The sequence below is a fragment of the Rattus norvegicus genome, chromosome 9 (assembly GCF_021556685.1).
Source record: "Rattus norvegicus strain SHRSP/BbbUtx chromosome 9, alternate assembly SHRSP_T2T, whole genome shotgun sequence".
Taxonomy (NCBI): domain Eukaryota; kingdom Metazoa; phylum Chordata; class Mammalia; order Rodentia; family Muridae; genus Rattus; species Rattus norvegicus.
This window is the reverse complement of record NC_141542.1, coordinates 118,674,729-118,701,847: the sequence shown is the minus strand read 5'-3', so window position 1 is coordinate 118,701,847 and position 27,119 is coordinate 118,674,729. Positions and strand designations below refer to the sequence as shown.

At 42.4% G+C, this 27,119-nt stretch overlaps 1 protein-coding gene and 1 long non-coding RNA gene across 7 annotated transcripts in view; one reads left to right on the top strand and one right to left on the bottom strand.

Moving 5' to 3' along the window:
* Nucleotides 1–27,119, bottom strand: part of Fer (FER tyrosine kinase) — a 308,103-nt gene that overhangs the window by 215,815 nt on the left and 65,169 nt on the right. For 5 of the 6 annotated variants that reach the window (XR_015628598.1, XM_087565632.1, XM_087565634.1 and 2 more), the window contains exons 5-8: nt 22,446–22,629; nt 21,631–21,768; nt 20,948–21,067; nt 6,469–6,591 (exon numbers count right to left, since the gene is read on the bottom strand). Coding sequence is in view for 4 of the 6 variants with exons in the window: in XM_087565632.1 (XP_087421758.1) it covers nt 6,469–6,591; nt 20,948–21,067; nt 21,631–21,768; nt 22,446–22,629 (565 nt within the window). In the remaining 2 variants the exon portion in view is untranslated. 6 annotated transcript variants of the gene reach the window in all.
* Nucleotides 6,487–10,213, top strand: LOC148003875 (uncharacterized). The gene is made up of 2 exons (XR_015629795.1): nt 6,487–6,682; nt 8,198–10,213. It is a non-coding gene; the product is annotated as an uncharacterized LOC148003875 (long non-coding RNA).

Sequence of the window (27,119 nt, the reverse complement as noted above, 5' to 3'; positions counted from 1 at the left end):
TGTGTATCTGTGTGTGTATCTGTGTGTGCATCTGTATCTGTGTATCATGTGTCCATGTGTCTGGGTAGATTCTGCTTTGGTAAGTTTTCATTTTCCTCTACAGCACTTCCTCAGAATCATAATGAAAACAGATTTTAATAACAATGAATACGGGATACTTGAATTAATAAAATGAAAAGAAGTCACTCAAGACACTTTCATGTAAATCATGGTCTATAGCGCTCACTTTCTTTTATACATAAACTATCTACCACAGCAGGAGTTAGGGTTAGGAATATGCCCTGAACTGATTGGAAAAAAAAAATGACAAAATAATACATTAACATCTCAAGAATTCCTTAAATAAGGTATTGGTATGTTCCTGGGGTAAAATAATAAAATTAGGTGATAGCCTTAATGTATACACACTGAACTATGTGTACATTATGAGATCTGTTTTAAACAGGAATAACTAACAGGACTCAGACCTGACCATGATGGTGTGAGTGTACGTCTAGAAATCTTTCTATTATGACCAACATGGAGACAGCAGAGTTTCCCAGCTCTTCTTCAAAGAGTTGGCCCTTGAGGCTCCCCACCATAGGATTCCAAACTACTTTTCCCATAGCAAGGCCACCAGAGAGAAAACCAGTGCTGGCGAGAATGTCTCTACCATGTGTATGTAGTACTACTATTTCAAAAGGAAGTGTACCATGCACTGTGCTGAGCTGTGGTAGATAAGAAAGAACAGACTCAAATGAAGGACACTCCAGCATTAGATGGTGAGGTAACATTCTGAACAGGATCAGATCACAGCCTGAATCAACACAGAGAAGACTGACCAAAGGCACCTGCTGCCTTCTATGTCTACCGACGAGGGATGTTTTGAGAACTCAGTTCTGCTGTAACTGAGCAGGGCACAATTCCAGTGACCAGGGTAAGAATGTGGTCCCCTCAATAGTAGTTCAGGAATTTCAGAGAAAGATGTAAAGCTGGGGTGGGAGTGAGCACAGAACTTATGATTAAGAGCACTGTAGAAGACCTAGAAATGTCCAGAAGACAGATTGCTCCAAACATCAGAATTTAATAAGTGATAATTACCATGTATGTCATCAGCACTCTGTAATCTGTGACCTATTTTTAAAATCTGTACAGATTTCTTGGTAAATTCATGCTGGCTTGTGTATTAGTTGATAATTGCTTTTTTTTTTTTTTTTTTTTTTGCAAAAAATTGGCACTTCCATTTCTCAGAAAATCCATTCAGAGAATGTTAATTTTTAAGACAATCATTTTTGTGAGAAAAAATTCAGGAGACTCTGGAGAAGATTCTATCTACTCACACATTTTAAGCTCCATTGGGGGGAGGGGGTCCTTTCTAACACACACCAAAAGCAAAATACCACAGAATCACAAGGGCTTTGACAAGAACACGAGAAATGATTCTGAACATATCAGCTGGGATGTCATAATATATTCCCACATACATCTAGAAGATCATTTAAAGAATGATCACATAAGGTGATCATTATCACATGTAGGTAAGTATTTGATATACTTAAAAATAATACTCTAAAAGAGCTGTTACCAATAGTCTTACATAAAGGCTAACAGAAAAACACATAGAAAATAGCAAAAAAGGTTAACTGTCCAGAACAAGAAAATAAACTTTGCAATAATGGAATATAAAATTATATATAAAGGGTAACTGTTACAAAAGTAAATGTTAACCAAATAGTCAAACAAAAACCGTTAACTGTATTTTTAGGAACAAACTCATAAGACTGTGATAGCAGACACAGAGCCTAGACAGATTCAAGGGAGAAGGGGATTCCCCGAAGAGAGGGGGAAGACAAGGGCTCTTCCATAACTAAGATGCTATCCGCTGCCACTGGTAACCATTTGCAAAGGAAGAACAGGCTTTCACCATTAAGATCTCACTGACGACACACCAGGACACGCCAGGGTCGGGCCAGCACTAACCAAACACAATGGCATTGCTGTAGAAGAGGTAAAACAACAGTAAGAATCTCAGAAACGTCCTAGTATTAACTACCGAAAACTATAAAGTGCACGCTTTCATACCAGCCAAGCCTAGTTCCTACGAATCTGGGGATACGCTTTTTCAATTTTCCTTCAGAAGCTGTAAATATTAGCAATTTAGAGGCACAATCTAAATCCAAAGATTTAACTTAAGGCCCTACCATATATTAATAAAGCAAATAATTCTATTAAGTAAAAGTCCATTAGGATTCATTTATTTAGAAGTAATTTAAAAATAAGAACATACAAAAAAAGGTTCTAGTAGTTTTGAATAAATGTAATTTTATCATTTTATTACTTTCAAGTAACAAAGACAATGAAAGTAATAAAATATTACAGAAACGAAGATGCTTCCTTAAAGCAACAGAGACTCATCATGTGGCACTGGCTGGACACTTAGGACCACAGCTGGCCTTAACATAATTATAGTTCATGTTTCAAACTGAGCAAAAATTATCATCATTACATATATGTATTTAGATACAAAGGTAGACATATCTACATATAAATGATAGATTTTGATATATGGATGGATGAGTAGATAGATGGATGGAGAGATAGACAGACAGACAGACAGACAGATAGATAGATAGATAGATAGATAGATAGACAGACAGACAGACAGACAGATAGATAGATAGGAAGTAGAATCTAATGACAAGCCTAGGAAATATTAAGGAAAAATATAAATGTGTCATCATGAAGCCCTATTTAGAACATTTGTTTAGCAAAAGACATAAACATGAAGGCAAAGTTCAAGCCACCAACTTCTGAATCAGTAAGAGTTAGCAGCAACTGTTTAGTCACGTAAGCAGACTTCACATTTTAATTTTCATATTATACCCTGAGGCTAACAATAACGATGTCACTTAGGGTAACAAAGGCTACATGATGGGGTTCACTAGGACTCACCCCTGAAAACCCGGCCGTGCTAACCCTTCTAAGGCTTCCGCAGGAAGCGGAAGTCCGAGGCTAGCTCCACCCCTCCCTAAGGGGATCTCTGTCCCAGAGTGTCCTGCCTGGGGGGCCTGAGCTCCAGGGCCGGCATTTACCAGTACCTCCCCCTGCTGAGCAGCTAGAGCCCGCTGTGGTCAGCCAAACGTCCCAGCTCTACAGAGCAGCCAGACTCTGGGGCCATTAACGGTACACACCCTCAGGCACGCGTGAGGAAGCACCGAGAAATCAAGGTGGTGAAATTTTCAAAGAAAAACCAGAATCGGAGGAGCGTCAACCAGGAAAGATGAAACCCAGCAAAGAAAACCTGTCAGATGCGATTACAAGAGGCGCAGAGAGACAGCTGCCAAATACAGGCCCCTGATAATCTTTGAGATTCCTACTTCTATGGTAATGGGCAAAGGCTACCTACACGGGAAGTGACCTGACGAGATGATTCAGGAAATGACTGAGAAGTACTACTAGGATGAGCTCAGACTCAGAGACGAGAAGGCGGAGAGTGAGCGGAAGGAAATGCGGAGAAAAAAGAGGAATTGAGCAGCTGAGCGACCATACAGCAGTGCGGGAGGCAGCCCTGAGCACCGCACCCAACCCAGCACCTCAAAGATGGGCAGCGGGGTGGGGCTGGGGGGGGGGGCAGGATCAAGGGCTGGGACAGGGGTAGGGGACAGGACACTGGTGGTTTTGGAGTCAATGCTTAAAACATGAGCATAAGAACCCAGTTGGGAGGAAAAAGTAAGAGAACATACAAACTTTCTGGGGAAGTGATGGCAGGCCGTTAAAAGTCCCTGAGAAGCAGGCTTGGAGTAATTACGTTCTCCTGTAAAGGGCACTAGGGTTGGCTGTGAGGGGAAATGTGAGGAAATTCAGGTATCTAGTTCCCCAAAATATGGACAAAGCCATTCAAGGCTTTAGATTTTTCTGTGACACAGAAGTTCATCTGCTAACTATAATAAAGTGAGATCAGAAAGTTGACAGGAGTAGAGAATATTTGAGAAGTTATGGCAAGTGTAGATGAGAGAGATCTAACACATCACCAACCCCAGAGAGCCTTGAAAACCAAAGCAGGCCTTGAGTGTGAGAACAAGAAACCCATGCATGCACTGTAGTCAGGACTAGAGAAAGCATGCCCACATGTACGTTGTAACTTCCAGTCATCACTACCAACTATCAGTAAAAACCTAGTGCACAGGATGAGTAGAGGACACAGCTGTTAAAGTACCATTCATGAAAACATCAGAACCCGCGTTCCAATCCCAAGCACCCAAAGAGAGTTACATGCGGGACAGGGAGCCAGGGCTCCTGGAGTTGACTGGTCAGCCAATGAACTCCAATATCCAAAATAACTAAGTAATGGGCTAAGGGTTCAGTGAAGGAGTCTGATGGGGGTGGAGCGAGGGGGAAAGGGGGGGGGGGGGAGGCAGAAAGGGAAAGACAGAGAGAGGGAACAGGGTTAGGAAGATGTCTCAACTTGTAGTTTCTTATACCAAAGCATGAGGTCCTGAACTTAACCCCAGCACTCACAGAAACAGGTCATTGCCCCTGCCCTTGGTGGCCCACTGAAACTTGATAATATGACTTTATTGCTAACGATGCCGCATATTTTGATCATGGACCGTGGGGAAATGCAGCTTCCTTCCTGCTGCCTGGCCTTCAAAGTGCAATATAATACAGGGTGTCGGGGAGAGAAGCTAGCAACATTGTGGCACAGACTGTGACCTTACAAACTTTAATAATGACCAGCCTGACAAGAGGCACCCATGTGTGCAACAGTAGCATGAATGCTGTGGGGTGGTTAAGTTTCTGATCGCACTTAAGACCTATCCTCCAGAATGAAGCTCATGCCTGGCACCGTCATTGAGACTGTGAACCGGTGGCTGAGAAGGTCATAGGCGCTGGGACTGAGTTGGCTAAATAGGCCCAGAACTGAATGCCTTCTAAATGCGAGTGGTTAGAGAAGGGCGCCTCTCCCTCCTCACCAAGGAAGGCTCTGTGCGCAGTGGGTGGTGGTTAACTCAGGGACTGGCGACCAAAGTGCAGAGAACATGAGTATGGAATGCTCAGTCCTATGGGACTGTAAGTCCCACTTCCCTCCTCAAGGCTTCCAGAACACTGTTGAGAGCCAGAGGTGAGGAAAGACTGCTGCAAAGCAGTGTGCTTTAGACACTCCTGACAACACAAGAGCCAGCCATCCAACAGGCCAGCACAGAGAAGGAAATCCTGGCAACTGATGGCCTCTGAGGAAAGGCAAGTCGACTGGCATCAGCAGTGTGGTAGGTTGTCAGTGTTCCACAGAGTGGTGTCCTCCACCTATGTGTATATAGGCGCTATGAGGGAGTGGGTGGGAGGGGGAGAATAAGAGGAAGAGGAAGAGGAAGAGGAGAGGAGGAGGAGGAGGAAGAAGAGGAGGAGAATGAGAAAAGACAGGAAGTCAAGAGGGCCTGAGGTGGTGGGAAGGAGTCAGAGAAGAGGCAACAAGTGTTAGTATGATCTAAACACATTGCATTCACCCGGATGATTACTAAAGAATAAATTAAAGTTAAAAAAGTAAAACTCTAAAGCCAGGCATACAAATACCTGTAACCCCACTGCTAGGGAGACAAGAGGATCCCTGAGGTTTGTTAGCTACCCCGTCTAGTTAAATCAGGTCCTAGCCAATAAGAGTCCTGCCTCTAAAACTAAGGTGGAGAGCCACTGAGGAAGACAGGGGACACTGGACTCTGCCCTACACACAAACACACACACACACACACACACACACACACACACACACAATCTTGTACCTGAATGCATGAGCAAGTGCACACATCTAACAACAACAACGACGATGACGACGACGACAACAGAAATGTACTAGGACAAGTAAAATCTGAAGGCCCAGGAAGATATTGTCAAGTTAGGAATCAGCAACACAAATGCCAGGAAAGCAAAGATTGCCAAGTAACTCTGCAGCTGATTCATATGCAAAGCTGATTGGTGTGATCTAATTAGTTTAATTGATTGCCTTTTAATACATCAACCAATTTCTAGATACTTCTCTGCCCCCTTTTTACAAATGGATTTAAAGTAAGTCTCATTTAAAAACTAGATGTTGGGTAACAAAGGCAGTTTTTAACAAAGGATTCTTTGTGAAATAGTTCAAACTGTTAAAACATTAAGGCATGTAGTCAGGGCATTATATCTAGAAATACAGGACAATATTTCTAGACCATATCCATCTAAGGTGTCTAATGCTGTGAGGAAATACCATGAACTGATTCAACTTGGGGAAGAAAGGGTTTGATTACATTTCCAGATGACTCTAGCTTGTGTCTAGCTAGACATCACATTTTACAGAGAGAGTTTTCCAGAGTCCTATGAGCTTCCATTGTTTAAACATGAAAACTTCCATTTCTGGAAGAGCCAAGCCCACACTAGCATGCAGCAGGCACTCCTGTGGATGTGGGTCACTAAGCTATGCTCTCTCTCTCTCTCTCAGGCTTCTCGGTTACTCACTCAGACTTCTTTGCGCAGGTCTCAGAAGATTCCTCAATCCTCTTCTCTAGCTCCAGGACCGCCGCCTCCTTGTGTAAAAGCATCTGCTGGGTCTGTGTGAGCTCTTCTGCTAAAGTCTTCAGCCTGAAAGAAGGTGACCATTATCAATTCATGCATGAAGGGTGCTGACTTGCGCGCACCCAAAGAACATAGAGCCGCCAGTATCTACTCTACGGTAAAATTTCAGTTCCTTGCTTGCATTAGCCATGTTTCAAATGCTAAACACAAGTGTGGCTTTCTATGGGATGACATGGAAAACATCCCATTATTCCAGGAAACTAAACAGACCATTTGTAATACAGGAGTCCGTGGAGTAGGGTGAGGTACACAGTACCAATAAAGGCTGTAAGCTTTAGGCAGGGGAAGCCAGTGCTCTTGGGAAGTATTTGTCCATACTCTTAGTCCTTATTCCTACTTTGTTTGTTTGCAGACAGGGTTTCTCTGTGTAGCCCTGGCTGTCCTAGAACGCACTCTGTAGAACAGACTTGCCTCAATCTCAGTCATCTGCCTGCCTCTTGAGGATTAAAGGTTTGCAAAAACACACAGCGCCAATCCTCTTAAAATGGGAAAAAGTTAAGATTCCAGGGAAGATGAGAAGATGACACAAAGGGGTACCAGTTATGTCCTAGGAAGAAGTGAGCTCTGTGAAAAGACCACACTGCTTGCAGATAAACATGCATTTACATCTGGCTTAGCCCGTTCATCTAAGACTTGGAAAACGCTTCAGCTCACACTGTCTGCTTTCTCATCTGTAACTCTGGCCCCGAATCACAACTGCTTCATTAGCACAGTTTGTCGAGAAAACAGAAGTAATGCCTTATATGTACTCTAAGTTAACTTTAGTTTAGTAGGCTAAGTGTTGGTCAATGCATTCTGCATATATTACCTTATTTCCTCTTTGTGTCAACCTTCTATGATAAAGATCACACTTATTTAAATAAAAGAAAGTGAGACCCACTACTTTGGCAGTTTAAACTGATGATAAGCTACTTCTGTCCTCAGACATTATACTGAGATTAACTCTTTGTATTACATTCAAAGATAATTTAACATACAAAATTAATATAAAGGCTATATGAAACAGTCTCAGTCCTTATTGGAAATATTTCTCCCATAAACACACACACACACACACACACACACACACACACACACATGCACACACCTATTACATCATATTAAAATTATCTTCCTACTTTCAAAGCAAGACAATGAAGGAGATGAAGGAGGTTTGAGTAGGAAGGGCTGGCAAAGGGGAATGCCATCTCTGAGAAAGCAGTGTCTGCCCCTTCCCGGGAAGGTGACAATGACTACCTAGCCTCCTGTGGTAAATCCAGGTCAGACACTTCCTTGCAGGGCACTGGTTCTCAACCTTCCTAATGCTGCAACCCTTTAATTCAGTTCCTCAGGTGGTGACCCTGACCATAACATTATTTCCACTGCTACTTCAAAACTGTAATTATGCTACTGTTATGATCTGTAATGTGAGTATGTGCCATGCAGATGCCTTAGGCAGCTCCTGCTAAAGGGTTGATCAGCATCTCAATGGGTTGCAAACATAAACCAGAGCTCTTAGAGCGAACTCCGACGCCTGAGTCCCGAGACTGCTCCACATGGCTCTTATCGTGTGGTATGTGCACCAGGCACCACTCTCACTTTTAATAGAGCTCCTCCTCCATGTCTTTTCTAGTTCATTGGTGACAACACAAAGAACCTAGACTTCGTGCCATAGGACAGCCAAGACCCCTCTAGTAACAACACGAAGTTCAGAGGATACAAAGGAAACATCGAATTACCGCACTCTACAGAATTTAGTTTTGTGTAATGTAAAAGAGACAAAGTTAAAAGTAAAAAATTTTACAGTACAAATTATAAGCAAAAGCCCTATTACTGTGGAAAACCTCTTAGAAGGGAATCTATTATAAAAGTAGGAACAAAAAAACAAGCAAGGTTCATCAAGGAAAAACAGAGAGTTGCAGGTCAAATGGTGGAAGAGCACCCCTCAAGTGACCGAGTGAACGGCATCTGGGCAGGAATGAAGACATCGTATTTCAAGGAGAGAAGAGATGCAGTGTCCAAGCGTCACAAAGAAGGAAGTTCAGAAGTACAAAGCATTCCCCAGTCCCCACCAGAGACGCCCAGCAGAGGAAGTTAAGAGAACCCAAACCCTTACAAGCAACACCGTGGAAACCCGCATTTCCCACAAGACTTAAAGGCAGTCAAGAATCTAAGCTGTCTCAGTGAGTCCAGTGTGACAGGAGAGCATTGTAGAAGAAGCCTTCTGCACAGCGCACCTTCTCTCAATGAGGTGCCACTGGGAAAGGCTCTAACCTTAGGAACCAAACTTAGGACAATCGAAAGTCAGAGCTCCTGGAGCCACTCTGCCATTGTGGCGGGGACAAGGTGGGAGATGCCACGAGTCACAGCAGTAAAATGGTAGAGAGATTCTGTCATAAAAGGTGTAAACAACAAGGAGTGAGACCCTTGGCGGGAACAGTAGTCTGATGTCCTCAAAAGGAGGGACAGTAACTGTGTGCTTGAGCTTGGTTGGATGTGTCTGAGTGTGGACGCCAAGGCAAGAAGGTGCTACATGCCCATTCTCTCCCCATCCCTGCATCAGCCCACCCAGGATGGAAATCAGTGGCCTTTCTTCCTCCCCTCCTCCTCCAGGCATTCAGGAATACACCGTATCTTAGACATCTGCCATGCCTCTGATACTCAACGTAGAGTCTCAGGACTGAGTGCCTCCGCCTAGCCCACTCTCTAGATGATGGAGATGTGGTACAACAGGCCTGTGGGGTGAGAGAACACACAGCCCTACTGCAACAGCACACCCTTAGACCTCCCCCAGAACTCACCACAGAAGGCTGCTGTGCCGACCCCCATCCAACGCCCACTGGTTTCCAGTCACTAACTGATCTAGAAGCTTCTGGTTCAAGTCCCTTGACAACAAAAGCTTCTCACACACGTTCATTTTGTTCAGTCTTTTCCTGCTTTCATGTAATTTTCTTTATTTTATTGGTTTTCCTTACCCTTGACATATCTTCCATTATTGACACAGTTTCCTTCTTCCACTTCACACCTTGCTTTATTAACATTGGAAATTTTAGAATCTGTGTTGCTTTGGCCCCTTCCTTGTCCATTCTCAATGGTAGTGCAGTGGTTGTCCCTAATTGGCTCATATGCTATTTCTAGACCAGATGTGAACCTACGCACCACTGTGGTTGTTTTCTACTCTCTGGAAATCACCAGAGACGGAGGCCAGCACCTCAGACTCTGGGGCGTGCTCTGCCACTGAGCCACACACCGTCCTAGTTGAGAAAACTGTATGCGACTCTACCCATGGCCTAATCCCAGCTAAATCTTCCTGCATACTAGAGATGAAGGCTACAATGATTGCCGCTGACAGTCAAGCCCAAGGAGGCACAACTAGAGGGAGCCTGGAGTCCTGTTCCTAGAAATGGAGTGTAAGCAACAGCAGAGAAAAATAATCAGAGAAATAGCACCCGTGAGGGATTTAACGTGGAGAGTTCCCACAGCCCTTCCGAACACACACTGCTGCCTAGTGAAGAACTGGCCAGACTGCAATCTCTCTAGGCCGCTCTCTGCAACATTATATTCATATATGATGAAATATCACCACTGTGATGCATGCTAATAAACTTATAAATATTATAATATATGCTAATAAAAACATTGAAAAGTATAAGAGGCATTCTTTACATTTATACTTCCCTACAGATGTATAAATCTAGTCATAGAAAAACAAAAAACATGAAAAACAGGTCAACATAAGTCCCCCAAAGTCTGTAATTTCCTAGTCGATGACTCCAAAAATATCTAAGTGCACTTTATGTTAGACAAAGAATTCGAAAGCCTGACTTTAAAAATGACTGAGGAGTTTAAAGAGGATACAAATAAACGGCTGACTGAATTAAGGACGACTACATAAGATATGAAGGACTGAAAGGAACAGCTCTGACATACTGGAAACTAAAAGCTCAGAGAAATAACAATCTCATATGCTCTTCACCTGTACACTGAATCAAGTCACGACAGATTGCTCAGGCTTGAAGACACAGTGCTTGCTACACTCAGATAACAGAAACAAGACAAGAGAGCTAGGTACACAGAACGGGGCGGCAGGAGGGCTCAAGAGGTCAGGATACCTGAGGACTCGCATTTTGATCTCTAGAATCTATACACACAAATGTAGAAGATAATAAGTATTTTTAATATTAATAATAATATAATGTGATAGGCTCATCCAAGAGGGTAAAAGGAAGGTGAGGGCCTGACATGATCAAGATACATTGTATACAAACATGAGATTTTCAAAAATTAATTTAAAAAAATGAAAAGAAAACCTATTCAGTGAAACAATATTGGAAAATTTCCCAAATCTTCAAACACAGACATCCCTGTGCAAGAGCCATTCAGAACCTCCACTAGACATGACTAGGCAATGAACCTCTCCTGAGCATGTGACAGTCAAGGTGTAAAGAACACAACAATGCAAGGACAGGAAAAGTTATAAAAAGAAGAAAAGAAGCACCAGTAATCCAGTCACAGATCCAGTATCATAGTAGTAAGCTTCTCAGGAGATTCTAAACACCAGGAAGGAACACGTGCAATGAAGAACTTCAAACCCCAAAAGAAAATAACCTGCCAGCCAAGAGAATCCACAGAACTAAGGAGAAAGACTTTCCAAGATAAGCATAAATTGGAAGAATTCATCACTAGTAAAACAGCATTATACAGTAGCTACATAATTCAGAAAACCATGAAAACTGAAAGATTGCTAATATAAAAGCTAATGAACATGGACTGTTCCAAACAGCCACAAAGAACACCGGAAGTCAAGAGGGACTCATGTATTACCTTTAGCTAATAATCCTAAAAACAATGGCCCCGATTCCTCTATTAAAAGGCAGGGGAGTAGCTAACTGGATTATGAGGCAAGAACCACAAGTTGGCTGCATATGAGAAACTCACCCTATCAACAAAGACATATAGGGACTAAAAGTGAGAAAATGATGTAGCCAGCACACAGAATCCTCAGCAAAAAGACTACACTTGTATACGAGAAACATTACATTTAAGCCCAAACTGATCAGAGGAGAAAAAGAATACCACTATATATTTACAAAGGAAACAATCTGCAGGATAATACAGCAATTATGAATATATATGCACTGAAAATCTGGGCACACAATTTTATAAAACAAACCCTACATAAAGAGTATAAAAGGAAACCTGGGCTTCAATAAGTGATAATGGCTCCTTAAATAGCATTTTTCATCAACAGATAGCTCATTGAGACCAAAATAAACAGAAACGGAATTACATTATATTATTTTCAAATGAACTGAACAAATATATACAAAATATTCTATCCAACAGCTGCAGATTGTACATTCTTTCCATTAGCATAGGGAACGTTTTCTATATATAACTTTTCCAAAATAGCTCATATTTTAGGCTATAAAACAAAGCAACAAAATTACAAATTACTTCCACAGGTTTCATACAATAGCTACCACATACAGTCAACAACACATTAAAATTAGAAACCATCCGGCACGACCTTAAAGTGCAAAGAAGGCAGATGAGATCAAGAAGAAAGCATGCACTGTCATTCTAATATCTGACAAACTAGACTTCACACTGTAACTAGTCAGGAAACAGAGAAGGCAACTCGTTCTAATCACTGGATCAATTAATCAGGAAAACATGACAATACTACACTCATGCGCATAAACTTTGACATATACAATTTCATAAAAAATCATACTAATGGAATTAAGTGCACAGATTAACACAAACCCAATAATAGCAATTCAATACTCCCACTTTCTCTCTTAGATGGGATCTTAAAAATAGAAAGTTCAGAATTCAATGGCATCTTAAATCAAATGGATACCCACATACCTAACAGACACCTACATACTATTCCACCTGAATGCCATAAAGATATACATTCCACTTAGCAGTGTGTGATAGTTTCTCTGTAATAAACCCATGTTAAAACACAAATCAAACCTTAACAAACACAAAAAAAACCTGAAATAAGTCCATGTATCACATTCAACCATTCTCCAATAAAACTTAAAATCAACATCAAACAAATCTCTAGTGAGTATACAAATCATGGAGATTAAACAACTCATCACTAAATGAAGAAACAGATCAAAAGAAAAGCAAAAATATTCCTGAAACTAAATGGAAATAAAAGCAGAATAAAACAGCCCCTGGGACACATGAGAAGCAGATCTAAGGGGAGGTCTGCATCTCGGTGTCCGAATTAATAGGTTAGAGGAGCACAAATGAGTGACTCTATGCTGCAAATCAGAATGTGGAAAAACCTAAGCCCAGTGGACAGCGAAAACTGTAAAAATCAAAGCAGAGCTTAATAAAATAAAAACAAGGAAGAGAAGGCAGGGAATCAATGAAAGAATCCGAAATGAACAGGGAAACATTGCAACAGACCCAAAGGATTCCGAACGTTCTAAGAGGGTACTTTTAAAATCTGTAACCTATTCACATGGAGAACCTAAGCACAGTGGATGACTTCAGTTTCTCCAAACTACCAAAGTGAAGCCAAGATGGCCACTTACCCACTTCTTCCCAAAGTGGCACTTGAAGCAGGTGCTGGAGAGAAGGAAATTAAAGGGATACAAAAGGAAAGAAAGAGAAGAATTATCCCTATTGCAGGGATGATATGATATTATACTTAAGAGATCCAGAAAAATTACATCAAAAAAAGTCTAGAAATAATCAACAACTTCAGCAAAGTGACAGGTACAAAATAAACTTAAAAACAAATAAACCATCAAAAGCTTTTCTGTGTGTCAACAGCAACTTTCCTAAGGCCATGGGAGCATTCCAATGTACAGCAGCATCCCCAGCCACAGCACCTTAAAATAAACCTGGACACAGAGAAGAAAGACCGCCATGGGAAACGTTCCGACCTCTCAGTAAGACATTGAGGAAGAGCAGCAATTGGAAGGGCAGCTCACGCTCAGGGTCAGTGTTTTGTGAAAGCGAACGCCCTACCAAAAGCAATTTACAGGTTAAATGCAATCGCAATGTAAACACACAGCTTTCCTCACAGACAGAGAAAGGAATCTGAAAATCAATATGGCAGCTGAGAAGACGCACGATACCAAAGCAATTCTGGGCAAAAGTGAAGAACCCTGGGGGTTTCCATTCCAGACTTCAGATGTATTATAGATCTATAGTAATAAAAACAACACAGTACTGACATAAAAACAGCCGTGCAGACCAATAGAGTAGAACAGAAATGCCAAAAATGAGAACTTGTAACTACAGCCATCTGATGAAAAAGGCACACAAAAAAAATGCACTGGAGGAAATGCAGCATCTGCAACAAAAGGCTCTGGGAAAACTGACCGTCCATGTGCAGAGGAATAGAATTCAACCCGTGTTTACCACTCTGCACAGAAGTTAGGTTCACGAGGACCGAGAACCTAACCTAAAACACTAAGCTTGTGGTGCATCCAACAAGACACCGGCGCAGCAAAGGACTTCCTAAATGCTAATCCACTGGCCAAGGAGTTACGGGCAGCAACTGGCCAGCGGGACCTCATAAACTCAAATGCCTCTGCGAAGCTAAGGAAGAGAGTCTTTGCCAGCAACACGCAACATCCAGAATATACAGAGAACTCAAAATCACAATTAAGGAAATAAGTGACCCAGTTTTAAAAACAAACAAACAAACAAAAACTTTAAAAACAATCAGTAGCTCTAAAAAGAGAGTGATTAATAAAAGAAATAAAAGTGGCTAAAAATACCTAAAAAGTATCCATTATTCACAGCAATTAGGGAACTGTGAATTGAAGCACCTTTGAGACTTCACGTCAGCCCAATCAGAACAGCTAGGAACGACAAAACAGCTGAGAGCAAAGGCGTCAGAACCCTCCCTCACCTTTGGTGGAACGCAAACTAGTACAGCCACTCTGCAAATCACAGGGAAAGCCTCCGAAAGCCCAACAGGAAGCTACCCCATGACCCAGCTATACCACTCCTTGGCCTATGCCCAAAGGACTTGGCATCACACTACAGACATACTTGTTCACAATGTTCACAGCTGCTACACGCAAAAGCCGGGAGATGAAAACAACCAACACGTGGATAATGCAAATTCGATTTCACACACACACACACACACACACACACACACACACACACACACACACACACACAGGAATACTATCCAGCTATAATGAAAAATGAAATGTGTACGTCAACAGAGTCTAGAAAAGGTTATACTGAGTGACAAAGACAGACAAACAGTACATGTTCCTAGCTCCAAATCCCCGGATGTGAGTATATGACATGGAGTAACCACAGAAGCCAGTCCAGTACAAAGGGACCACAGGTGGAGGGAAGGGAGGCAAAGAGCAGGACCTCAGTGAAAGAGAATAAGAAGGAGGGGACTCCAACTGGGAGAGTGAGGGAAGTCAACACAGAAGGAAAAGGTCAGGTGAGGGCCAAATAACACCGAGGTTGTTTAATAACAGTCTCAAAGATCGTATTATTTTATATTTACTTACCATTATGCACAACACATAGAAGTAATTACACATACACACACTTCAATCTTAAAATGAGTTAAGCCTCTTGAGTTGAAAACAATCTACACAAGAGCAGGAGACCCACAGAGACGCACTACCTGGTAGGGAAAACCTCCTTTCTCATGGTTGGTTAGTGTAGTCCAAGTGACTTCTCCAACAAGAGGCTATCAGGGTAGTGCTCCATTGGCCTTCCTGGGGTGAGAGCGGGCATGTACTGATGAAGACACCATACACTAAGGCACAGGACTCAGACAGTGAGAGCTGGATCTGACCAGAAAGCCCTATTCCTGCAGGCTAGCTTCCATAGTTCCAGAACATACTATGCAAGCTGCCATGGGCAGAAAGCAATCTCGACAAGATGAAACACTTGTGATCCAGGACAATGACCTGCACAGCAAGAAATGCATGAAGTGCAAGAGGTACAATCATATGTGGGTGGCATCAAAGCTGTCCAGTTGGGCTTAAATTCCACCTAACATGAGAAAAACAATGGCTGGTACTAGAACCCTAGCAAACTGAGGTCACGGACCTTAGAAAACCATCTGCTGTCACCATATGAACATATATAACAATAATAAAGAAAAAGAAGCTATTATATTATGTAGGGGTTCAACGGAAGGTAGCAGGGAGGAGCTGGAAGGAGGAAAGGAAAGGGGAATGTGATGTCATTCTATTTCGACTTAAAGCATATTTCATGTGTATTAAGTGGCTAGTCTAGAGAAACAGCTCAACAGTTAAGAGCACTGGCTGCTCTTGTAAAGGACCTAGGTTCAATTCCCAGACCCATACAGCAGCTCACAACTGTCGAAAACTCTAGCTTGAGGGGATCCAACACCTCACACAGACATATGTATAAGCAAATCATCAATGCACATAAAATAAAAATAAACAATCTTTTAAAAAGAATATCTAGGGGTTGGGGATTTAGCTCAGTGGTAGAGCGCTTGCCTAGCAAGCGCAAGGCCCTGGGTTCGGTCCCCAGCTCCGAAAAAAAAAAAAAAAAAGAAAAAGAATATCTAAATATAATCTTAACTCATATCAAAATAACTTAAAATACATTTATATATTCTGAGATAATATATAAAACTTTTTGTGAATTATTCTTGGAAGGTAGTAATAGGAATGATTACAAAAAGAAAAAAATCCTGACTTTCACGTGCATTATCTTGTAAGTGCATAAGTTTTTAACATCTGTAAGCATTGATTGCATTTTTCTGGTGATACAGGGGTTCGAATCCTGGGTCTCAGTAATGAATGGGAAGAGAAATGTAATGATATTATAATCTCAAAAATGAAGTAAAAGATTTGTGCCATGACATCAAAAGTCCTCCATAAAATCCTATGATGCTGCAATTACATTTAAAGTAGTATTAGAAAATGCTATTTAAGTCAGCACAACTTTCTTCCCTTCTGGAAAAAAAAAAAAGAATCCAGAGTCACAATTAAAATAATAGTATTGAAATTTAATGTAAGAAAGTAAAAAGTAAAAAATAAAATAATTTGATTGGTCATTTATACTTTCCTAACAATTGTGTCCAAGAATGCTCTTAAAAATAAAATGGTGCTAGTTGATGCTAAAGGACATCACCATGTGACTTCTAACAAGTTCCCTACAGCAGATGTTTGGAGCTGTGAATCTTTTCATACAGGTAAGTCTTGAACACTGTCTAGTTGGACTAATGCATAGCTGGGTGGCAGAGTGACATGTGTACATTATATGCCTAAACATAAGCTACTCCGTCCATTGAATGTTACTTGGCACTGGACAAACAATGGGTGTGCTCGTCCCTGAGGAGGAGCACCCCCTGCTCCTCCCTCCTGCTCCTGCCTCCTGCTCCTCCCTCCTGCTCCCAGGCTCCCTCAGTTTTCTGTAGTTCTTCTGTCAGGTTGAGACCTTGTGGACGTCTTTCTGTCTACTTTTTCATGTCCACTGGTGGTCACAATTTGGTTCCTAGTTAACCGAGCAGTTAGAAGCTTCTGAAGAATACTTTCAATCAAACCCAACCTAATCTACTTCCAAGCCAACACATCCATCTAGTTCTTTTAAAAGCGTGTTTCCTGAAACGGTCCTCCCAACATCTGCCTTCAAAATCTTCTACACCCCCAAAGTCTCAAGCCAGCACTTCAAAGGTATTTCTGGAACACAGCCTGACATTTTAGTTGCTTCCAACTAGAGAGCTGACGTAATATTCTGCCATCTACATCATTAGCGCAATCGTCCACAGGACCTAAGTCAGTCACCTGAAATCCATTTTCTCTTCTTTGACACAGCAGGCGTGAACTGATAACCAAAGCGAGATGCTATAACACAGTAGTATGTGTGGCAGTCAAAAATGGTACTGTGATTGCGTAGTGACAAGCAGCAGAGGCCACCAATGCTGGCTGTCACAGCATAATGACCTGACTGCTGCTGTGAAATCACGCAAAGATGACAAGTCTCACGTGATATTTACATGCGCAAGAGATGATGCTTTCGATATTGTCAACATTTTAAAATATAAATGTCATTCTTAGTTTATAGGCTGAAAAGACAGGCAGCAAAATGGATTTGATTCTCACGTTCTATAAATAGATTGCTAACTGTACTCTACAAGATCAAAAACAACTCCCTTTCTCCACAGAGAATTACCATCACTCGGCGAAGAGAATATACTTATGTTCCATTATAAAAGCTAAACTGATTCTAATTTCTCCTTAAAATGTATTGGAAAACACAAAGTCTTGGGATTAGGTCTTGCTTTAGATCACGAGATTTAGCATTTTACACAGTCTTGTAGGATTTTAGTATGGCATATTGATAGGTGCTGGAGTACGAAGGAGACTTCACTAAAGATTAGAAACTATCATCAAAGAAATACATGTCTTCCCATACTGTTGGCATCCAGAATTACTTGTGGATAGGTACATGAATATTCGAACTGTTTGGAAATCATTTCTAATCTAATTTGCTACAAACAACTGTGTCTTCCCTCTCTGGTCAGAGGTAATGCCATATGAGTGAGTGAGCAGAACTGCTTTTAAGCTCCTGCCTCGACTTCCCTCAATGATGAGTCATAACATGTACTTAGTACACTAAACAAATCCTCCCTTACTCAAAGTGGCTGTCAGTCAGGGTATCTGTCACAGCTACAGAAAGCAAACTAGAAGAGTGGTAGAAGTCTTGCCTACAATACACGAGCCCTCACTTTGCCCCTCAGCGCTGTAAAATCCATGCACACACCTACGCAATCACGCGTGTGTCTATCTTCAACTCATATCCTGAATAAATAATGCTCAGTGAAATGTAGATAAAGTTTTAAATAACAAAGATATAGGCAGTTAAACCTACCACATTATCGCAGATTTATTATCTTTAATTCTTTGGGTATAAGGAGGGTCACTGGTGATTTGTTGAGATAATGATTCTAATTATACTCTGAAAACCAATAAAACAAAGTATCTGGCCACAAAATCTCTGCTCACAAGTGCTTAACAGGTAGTTATTTTTAAAATTACCACATTATATTCAGCATTTATATTTTCATTTTATTTGTTATTCATTAAAATAAATTATCAATTTTACTGCTGACTTGAGGATATTAATCACATAACTTTAAATATACCATAAAAGACTTCGATGAATAAATAAGGTACTTGGGAAAAGGAAGTGATAACAACCCTTGGAGTCATGGATGCCGTGCTAGCATGCAGCATGTGAATTCAGAAGTGGATGCCGTGCCACGGTAACTTCTACCACTCGTCTCGCAGTCAGCACTCTCCTTCACTCGCAGTGCAGTTCTCAACCTCGACACTACTGAAACTGTTGCCAGAAATTCTGTCTCCTAAGAGGCTGTCCTTGGCATGACAGAGGCTTAGCTACGTCCCTGCCTACTGCTCCCAGCTGTCAAATGTCCCTGGAGGACAAAAATCAGCCCAGATAAGAACTGCGAGTTTATAGGTGACTAAGACTGAAGCAGAGACCCAGATAGAGGACAAGAACATCCTGTGGAACAGCCAAGCTGCTGTGAGAAAAGCTTCTCTAACACAGGGGACGCCATGCCTTCAGCTCCCTCATCCCTGACACAGAGGACCCCATGCCTTCAGCTCCCTCATCCCTGATGCAGAGGACCCCATGCCTTCAGCTCCCTCATCCCTGATGGAGAGGACCCCATGCCTTCAGCTCCCTCAAGAGTAATCAGCCTCTGTGTTTCATGAGGCTTCATCACAAATAGGTGTTTGGAAGAGCATGCGTTAGTTCCTTCAGTTCTATGGCCCCCTTTAGATATTTCAACCCCTTTCTAAGAACTAATCCTGTACTCCTCCCCTAATAGATTACCTGCACCTGTAGTATTTCTGAATAAGATTAATTATATTCATAAGGACTTTTGTCTGAGTCATTAAAGGAAAAAACTGAACGAGTAAATAATATACCATGCCCAATACTGACAAGAAATGAATAAATACATTCTACCTTCAACTCCAACACAAGGATAACACATATACTGCTTATCTACAAATGTTCTAATCCCTGAACAAGATCGTAGATAACCTGGGCAGGACCTTACTGTGCTTTCACAAGTCACATAACACTTGTCATTGCCTTTAGTGTTTGAAGAGGACTAAAACAAAGCTAGGATCTCTCAAAACCCACAAAGTTTATATACAAAAACAACAACGAAGCTGATTTGAACATTTAGAAGAGAGCAGGTGCTGCTTCAAGAGGAAAGAACTCAGTCACGAGCACAACTGTAGGCTAAGTGCTGTGACAGCCATGACTCTGCCGCTCCAGCTCAGGTCCACATTCCAAACCGCTTCGCCCGCCACTAAGTACTGGCAGTAAGACACAAATAAAAGTATATATGGAAATTTAAAAGGAGAAATATTGTTCTCATATACCGGCAACCAATGGAAAAATTAATGTAACATCACAGAAAAAAATCCTATTTTTGAAATTAATGATAATGTCAGAGAAACGTAATATATTTCCAAATACTAGGGGCTGAGCTGGCTCAGTGGCTAAAAGCAAGCGCACTGGCTGTGTGAGCACGTGGGCCTGAGCGCCATCACAGCACGTACATGGAAAAGCCGACAGGACAGCACACCCTATATTCCCAGCATGAGAGCAGAGGTGCGTGGATTCCCAGAGCTGACAGCCAGCCTGCCTCATCAGTGAACTTCCAGTTCCTTGAGAGACTCTACCTCAGGACGGAGGGATGAGAGCATTAAAGGAGCACACGCAAGGGCCTGCTCTGCCTCTGCATGGGAATGAACCCCACACCACACAGACACAGCATACGGCACACACAAACAAACATACCAGACACACACACAGACACAGCATACGGCACACACAAACAAACATGCAAGACACACACACAGACACAGCATACGGCACACACACAGACACAGCATACGGCACACACAAACAAACATGCAAGACACACACACAGACACAGCATACGGCACACACAAACAAACATACCAGACACACACACAGACACAGCATACGGCACACACAAACAAACATACCAGACACACACACAGACACAGCATACGGCACACACAAACAAACATGCAAGACACACACACAGACACAGCATACGGCACACACAAACAAACATGCAAGACACACACACAGACACAGCATACGGCACATACAAACAAACATACTAGACACACACATACGCAGCATATGGCACATACAAACAAACATACTAGACACACATAGACACAGGAAATGCACCAAGCTACAAAAGTTACTTTGTATTACTTGCAACAGGTGAAGAACTTAAAGCTGAGGTAGTACGGTCACCATAGCGAACGACAACACTCGCTTACACTGCTAGGATTTCCTGAGTACTCACATTACTTGCAAACTGTCTGCTGTTAAGTTATTCCACATGATCTCGTTTGCCTGAAGATTTTCATTTTCTTCTAATAAGGAAGTATCAAATTCGATTTCTTGCTCCTTAGCAGCTGTTGTTCTAGTAAAGAATGCCAAATATTTCTAATCAATAGTAGTATACTGTCATAATCTATCTCAGTGCACAGCAAAGGCAGGATACTCACTATTACTCAAAGTTAGGCTAACAGAGTAAGCACAGCAGGATAACTTAGGGGAACCCTAGGCACGAAAGATCCAGTCACTGAGCCTGCACCTTGGTCTCTCCATCTGGAGAGTATACATACACCTTAGTCATTTTATCCCTGTCACGATTGTTCTAAAGTATAAAATAAGATGCATGCAAGAGACACTCATTGATGACTCAGAAAACTTAAGACACATGCAAGCTCATTTATTGTGTAAGTGCTAAGAAAATACAATTTCATAGGTTAAATATGGATTTAAACAATGGCATATCAATTAGAAAAATCTTAAATATAGTTTTATAAATTAGTTATCAAGTTTAAAACAGTCTTTGACAAATAAATGAAAATAAACTCATAAAATAAACTCAGCTCTAATAAGAATATTTTGCTTGTTAAATACTCTACTATAAAAGACAATGTATTTACAAAGAGTTGAGAAGGAAGGAAGACAGCATACCTGTGGACGTCGATGAAGTCATTATACTCAGTGCTAGGATCTATCTGGTCAACAGACATTTGAATTTCCTTGTGGACATTCACTATCTCCTCTGTGACAAGGCTGGTTATCTCGCTATACTCGTCAAATATGCCTTTTCTGAAACGCAAAGCAAAATTGCACACTTTAATGTTCTATTAAGACACGCAGGGGTTGGGGATTTAGCTCAGTGGTAGAGCGCTTGCCTAGGAAGCGCAAGGCCCTGGGTTCGGTCCCCAGCTCCGAAAAAAAGAACCAAAAAAAAAAAGAGAGAGACGCAAACCCAGAGCACCTAGAGCAGTAAGCAGAGGATACAGTGTCTGTATTTGGAGGTTCCATGCACCGCCGCCTTATTTCATACGTCAGGGCAGGAAGGGGTTAAGTAATTATGCAGCAATTTAAATATGTGATCTGTATGCCCAAAAGGCCAGGCAGGAGTGATAATTTTCTACTCCTCACTATTCTAATAGAAACAAGTTTGTATCTTTTGTTTGTTTCCTGTTTTGTTTTGTTTTTCAACACAGGTTTCTTGTGTGACACTTGGTTTTCTAATGGGGGCAGGCATTCACTGAACACAATGTATCGCTAACTGGGGTGGCAGTCAGTAATAAACGCAGATGTATAGAGCTCCATCCCTCAGTATCCTAGGTACTAAGCACAGCTGAAGGAACAACAAGGGAAGTCGAGGGCTCTGAGGTGCCCAGTGGTCTCAGCAGTAAGGAGGCTTCCGAAGCTCATGTGGAGAATGCTGAGTCGGCTGTGAAGGGACCATATGATAGGCAGGAAATGGATCTTACAGTGCTTTTATCATTTCTTCTTGCATCTTTTGCACGGAGTCCAGCAGCAGAGGAAGTGTGGTGTCGTAATACTGGCTCTGGTGGAGCTGCGCCCCCTTCAGGGCCAGCACGTACTGGTTATGCAGCATATGAAGTTTCATTGTGGCTTTGTCACAGCGCTCCTTGGCCTTTTCTGTTTCCTTCCCTAAGGAAAACAAGGATGAGAGCAAAGAGGTAAGTGCCGGCATCAGTATATGCAGTCAGACTGTGGTTATTCCCACGTTTAATGGAGACTTGAGTCTGCTGACTGTGAACTATGTGTAGAGTGCTGTGCCAAGTACAGTGGTCAGTGCTCAGCTCAGAGGTTCCTGTGCAGCAAGTGCTGGGCAGATCAAAGTCAGAACACTGACGCACAGACCGGATCCTGGGCATGGCCACAGGAGCGCACAGCAGACTCAATCAGCAGCTCACGGGAGACTGCGGAAGCAGGGGAGTGTGCAAAGCTTGAAATGTAAGCCTGTGCCTACGGTGTCAATAAAGACAGAGAAATCCGAGGCGGCTTTGAGAAAACAAACCTAAAAGATGTGCAGTACATCAGAGGGTAACGAAGATGGGAGACAATGCAGCCTCGCTACTGGGAGGGGACGCTTCTGTGCCAGGTGACAGGAGTCCTGGATGAAGAGCATGGTAAATGGAGTGCTGGAGAAGACTTGGAAAAAAACCCTCGCTGCAGAGAGGCCAGAGAGAAAGGGAAATTCAGAAAATGAAGAAAGACATCTTTGGAGGTAGGACAACTCAGACTTGCCAGACAACACAGAAAGGTAAGGTGGAGATTATCGCAGTATTATCTGATTGGCTGAGAGACACTGCTAAGGTAAGGTGGAGATTATCGCAGTATTATCTGATTGGCTGAGAGACACTGCAAAGGCCGTGAATCCAAAACTTCTTGTGGTCAGGCAATGGGGGCACACACCTTTAATCCCAGCGCTCAGGAGGCAGAGGCAGGGGGATTTCTGAGTTCCAGGTCAGTCTGGTAAACAGAGCTACCATCCAAGATAGCCAGGACCACACAGAGAACAAAACAAACAAACAAGCAAAACACTTTTTGTGGTCTTCATTATCAAATACGTTCAAAAATATTTCAATATTGACAATACATAAATGTATCAATTAATACAATTTTAAGCAAGTCATAGATTTTGGTACAAATTGAGTAAATATGTATTATCCATTTAAAGAGTATTTTTATATATTTATTGATTTCTTCTCTTCATCCAGAGAAGTTCTACAAGTGAATTCTAGTCCCAAAAAGAGATCTTATACTATGGGGGGGGGAGGGGAGGCATGTGTATGTGTGTATGTGTATTTGTGTGTATAGTGTATCTATATATATGTGTATGTATATGTGATGTGTCTGTGTGTAGTGTGTCTGTAGCGGTGTGTGTGTGTGTCTGTGGATGTGTAGTGTGTGTGTGTGTGTGTGTGTGTGTGTAGGCCGTGTGTGTGTAGGCCGTGTGTGGGTGGTGCCTCTGGAGGTTAGAAAAGGGTGTCAGACCCCCTGAAGCTGGCTATGAAGCAGCTGCTATGGGTGCTGGGGACTAAGCTCTGCTTCTCCAGAAGAGCAGCGAGTGCTCTGAGCTACTGAGCCATTTTTGCAGCCCGCTATTAAAATTTTTTGGTAAAAAGGAGCCTTCCTTTGCTGCCAATCTGTTTAAGGTCAGCAATTGTCTGTTATCATCCGTTTGAGAATCTCTCTAGTACAAATGAAAAGAGCAAAGAAAAGATGAAAATATCTGCAAGGAGACTTAGACACACCCTCATACACAACTATTCCCAGGAGAAGTAAAAGCAAACGAGAAAGGCATCTCCCCTGCCCTTCTCATGACCGCTCGCTCGGATTAGAAGGCACAGGACCTCGGCACATAAGCAGGAAGGACTGAAGAGGCAGGGGATGGGCGGGGCACCGGGAAACACTGCCTTCCAGACACAGCCTGGCCTCTCCACACAGGAATGTGTGAGGAGCTTTGGGGCTATGGTTACTGGGGAAAGGAGTCACTTTTTATGGGGGCGTGAGCGCTAACGTCTTGCTTGTGCCCCACTGGCACAGTTGTACACTCGTGTACATGGGCATCCCTGGATGGACTCAGGTGTGCTCTCAAAGAAAAAGAAAACTGGAAGACAGAAGATGGGAAGGAGATGCTGGGGAGCCGGGGCAGTGGGGATGGACATGTTTCTAGAGACATCACAAACATGCGTGAATTGTTAAAGAATATGTTAAACATCTAAAATACGCAAAAATAAAAGGGAAACCATCCTTCCTGCAGAGTAGCATGTCTCTGTGACCCACAAATCTGGAATTCCCTATGAACCAGAAACACCACTGACCTCTCCTAAGAAGATTAACAAGTATTTTATAAAAGATAAGTCCTGCCCTACTAATAGCTAGTTCTGCAACACAAGAATTTTAGTAACTGCATAAATAACTTCACAAAACATTACCCCTGGTACTGGATTTCTCAGAGGGGACTGGGAGGGACAGGCAAGAAAAGAGCAATTCAGTTAAACTACAAAAAAAAAAGGTATTTTCATATTATCTGACTACATTAGGATAAAACATTTTATGTCACAAATCAATACAATAATTATATGTTAGTAATGGTATAGCTTACTATAAAAGAGCTCTTCTTACTAGCAGGTATCCTTTAATATTTTTAATCCCATTCTATTTAAGGATGTTTATCAAAAATCCAATGAATGTATTATCTCAATTATACTAAATCCTGAAAGAAATTTTTAACTCAATACAATGCTCCTGGGATAATTTTATTACTTAATGATTAAATCATTTCAGTATTAATTGTAAATGACTTTGAACAACCCAGTGAATACATTCTTCTACCAATAATTTATATATATGTGTGTGTGTGTGTGTGTTATGAATAGCATTTCTATTCATACAGACTAATATTAGGAGCCTTCCTGCAGAAGCACAGGTCACGGAAAGTCCTAAAGTCAATCAACTGGCACAGACATCTGCAGACACCTCTAGAATCTCCTCTAAAAATAACTTCTTGCTCCTCCCACACAAAAATAAACTCTAGAAGGAAGCTGATGTCCAAAACTCAGGATTTCACTACCCAGTCTTCTGGCAACAGACCCTGACCTGAAAGAGAGGACATGTGTCAACTGCTGCTCCACAGGCCGCCAGAGCAGCCTGCTCCTGCCCTTCCTGTGCCTGTTTTAAGAGTTATATTTGTCTTCTGTTCCAATTCAGTATTTTTAAGTTACTTTGTTTCTTGAAGCTGAACAACTTAATTACAAGAACACAACTCACAAGATCGTGTACAATTATCTAGAAAAGTTTCAAGTAAAAGAGATCCCTTCCACAGTCTCCATGTTCATCAGGAAACAAAAGGCACTGACGAGGAGAACTAAGCACCGTGGTCTAGGACACTGCTTTGTACTCAACCATACATAAAGTCCTAAGGAGGGAACCCAGCCAACTTCCCACTTCACGTCCCCCTTTCTTTACACCATTGTGCTTTGCTGTGGTTTTGTTTTTTCTTTACCTCCAGGATTCCTAACTCATCTTATTTTTTTCTAACTTTAGAAGTCATCTCTACACACACACACACACACACACACACACACACACACACACACACATATACACACGCTTTCATGGGGACATTTAAGTCGCCCATCTGTTTCCTATTTGCACAGATTTTGAAGCACACACTGCCCATCTGCCTTTCTAACTGGTGTAGTCTGACTCACTGAATACACAGCGCTCAGCTCACTGCACTGTATAATACAAAACACAGAAACCTAACTTCCCAGCCGACTCTTCCCCTGAATTAGGTGGATTATACGATCAGCAACATAAACAGAATATGATAGCCAGATATAAAGCAACTGCTTACTAACAGTTTTAAAAAATAAACAGCTTTGAAAACACCCAATAAATAATCCATTACACTAACAGAAGGCTGAGGTTTAAAAGCAGATCTGAAGGGTTTGGGGAGAATGTGCACCCCCACTGCTCCCCTGGCATCTACCCGGGTTGTGAAGCACGCTCGTGGGAAACACACCAATCAAGCTACCGCCTGCTCCTTCCCTCGGAGGCCCAGAGTTTTGACAGCCGCTTAAATGTCATCATTTGGAAAAGAAGCCTACTGTACGTCTGATAGATTTGTTCTACAAATAAAAATCTTAGTCCACATGGAGACTGTATAGGTAAATCCCAAATCCCAATGATATACTAAGCAGAAGAAGGACATAAGATGGGAAAGGCAAATATGTGATGTGAAAGCAGATGGTGGGACAATTAGGGGAGACCGAGGGGACCGGGGGGACCGGGGAGACCGGGGAGACTGAGGGGACCGGGGGACCGGGGAGACCAGGGAGACCGAGGAGACCAGGGAGACCGAGGGGACCCGGGGGACCGGGGAGACCGGGGAGACTGAGGGGACCGGGGGACCGGGGAGACCAGGGAGACCGAGGAGACCAGGGAGACCGAGGGGACCCGGGGGACCGGGGAGACCGAGGAGACCGGGGAGACCGGGGGACCGGGGAGACCAGGGAGACCGAGGGGACCGAGGGGACCGGGGAGACCGAGGAGACCGGGGAGACCGAGGAGACCGAGGAGACCGGGGAGACCGAGGGGACCGAGGAGACCGGGGAGACCGAGGAGAC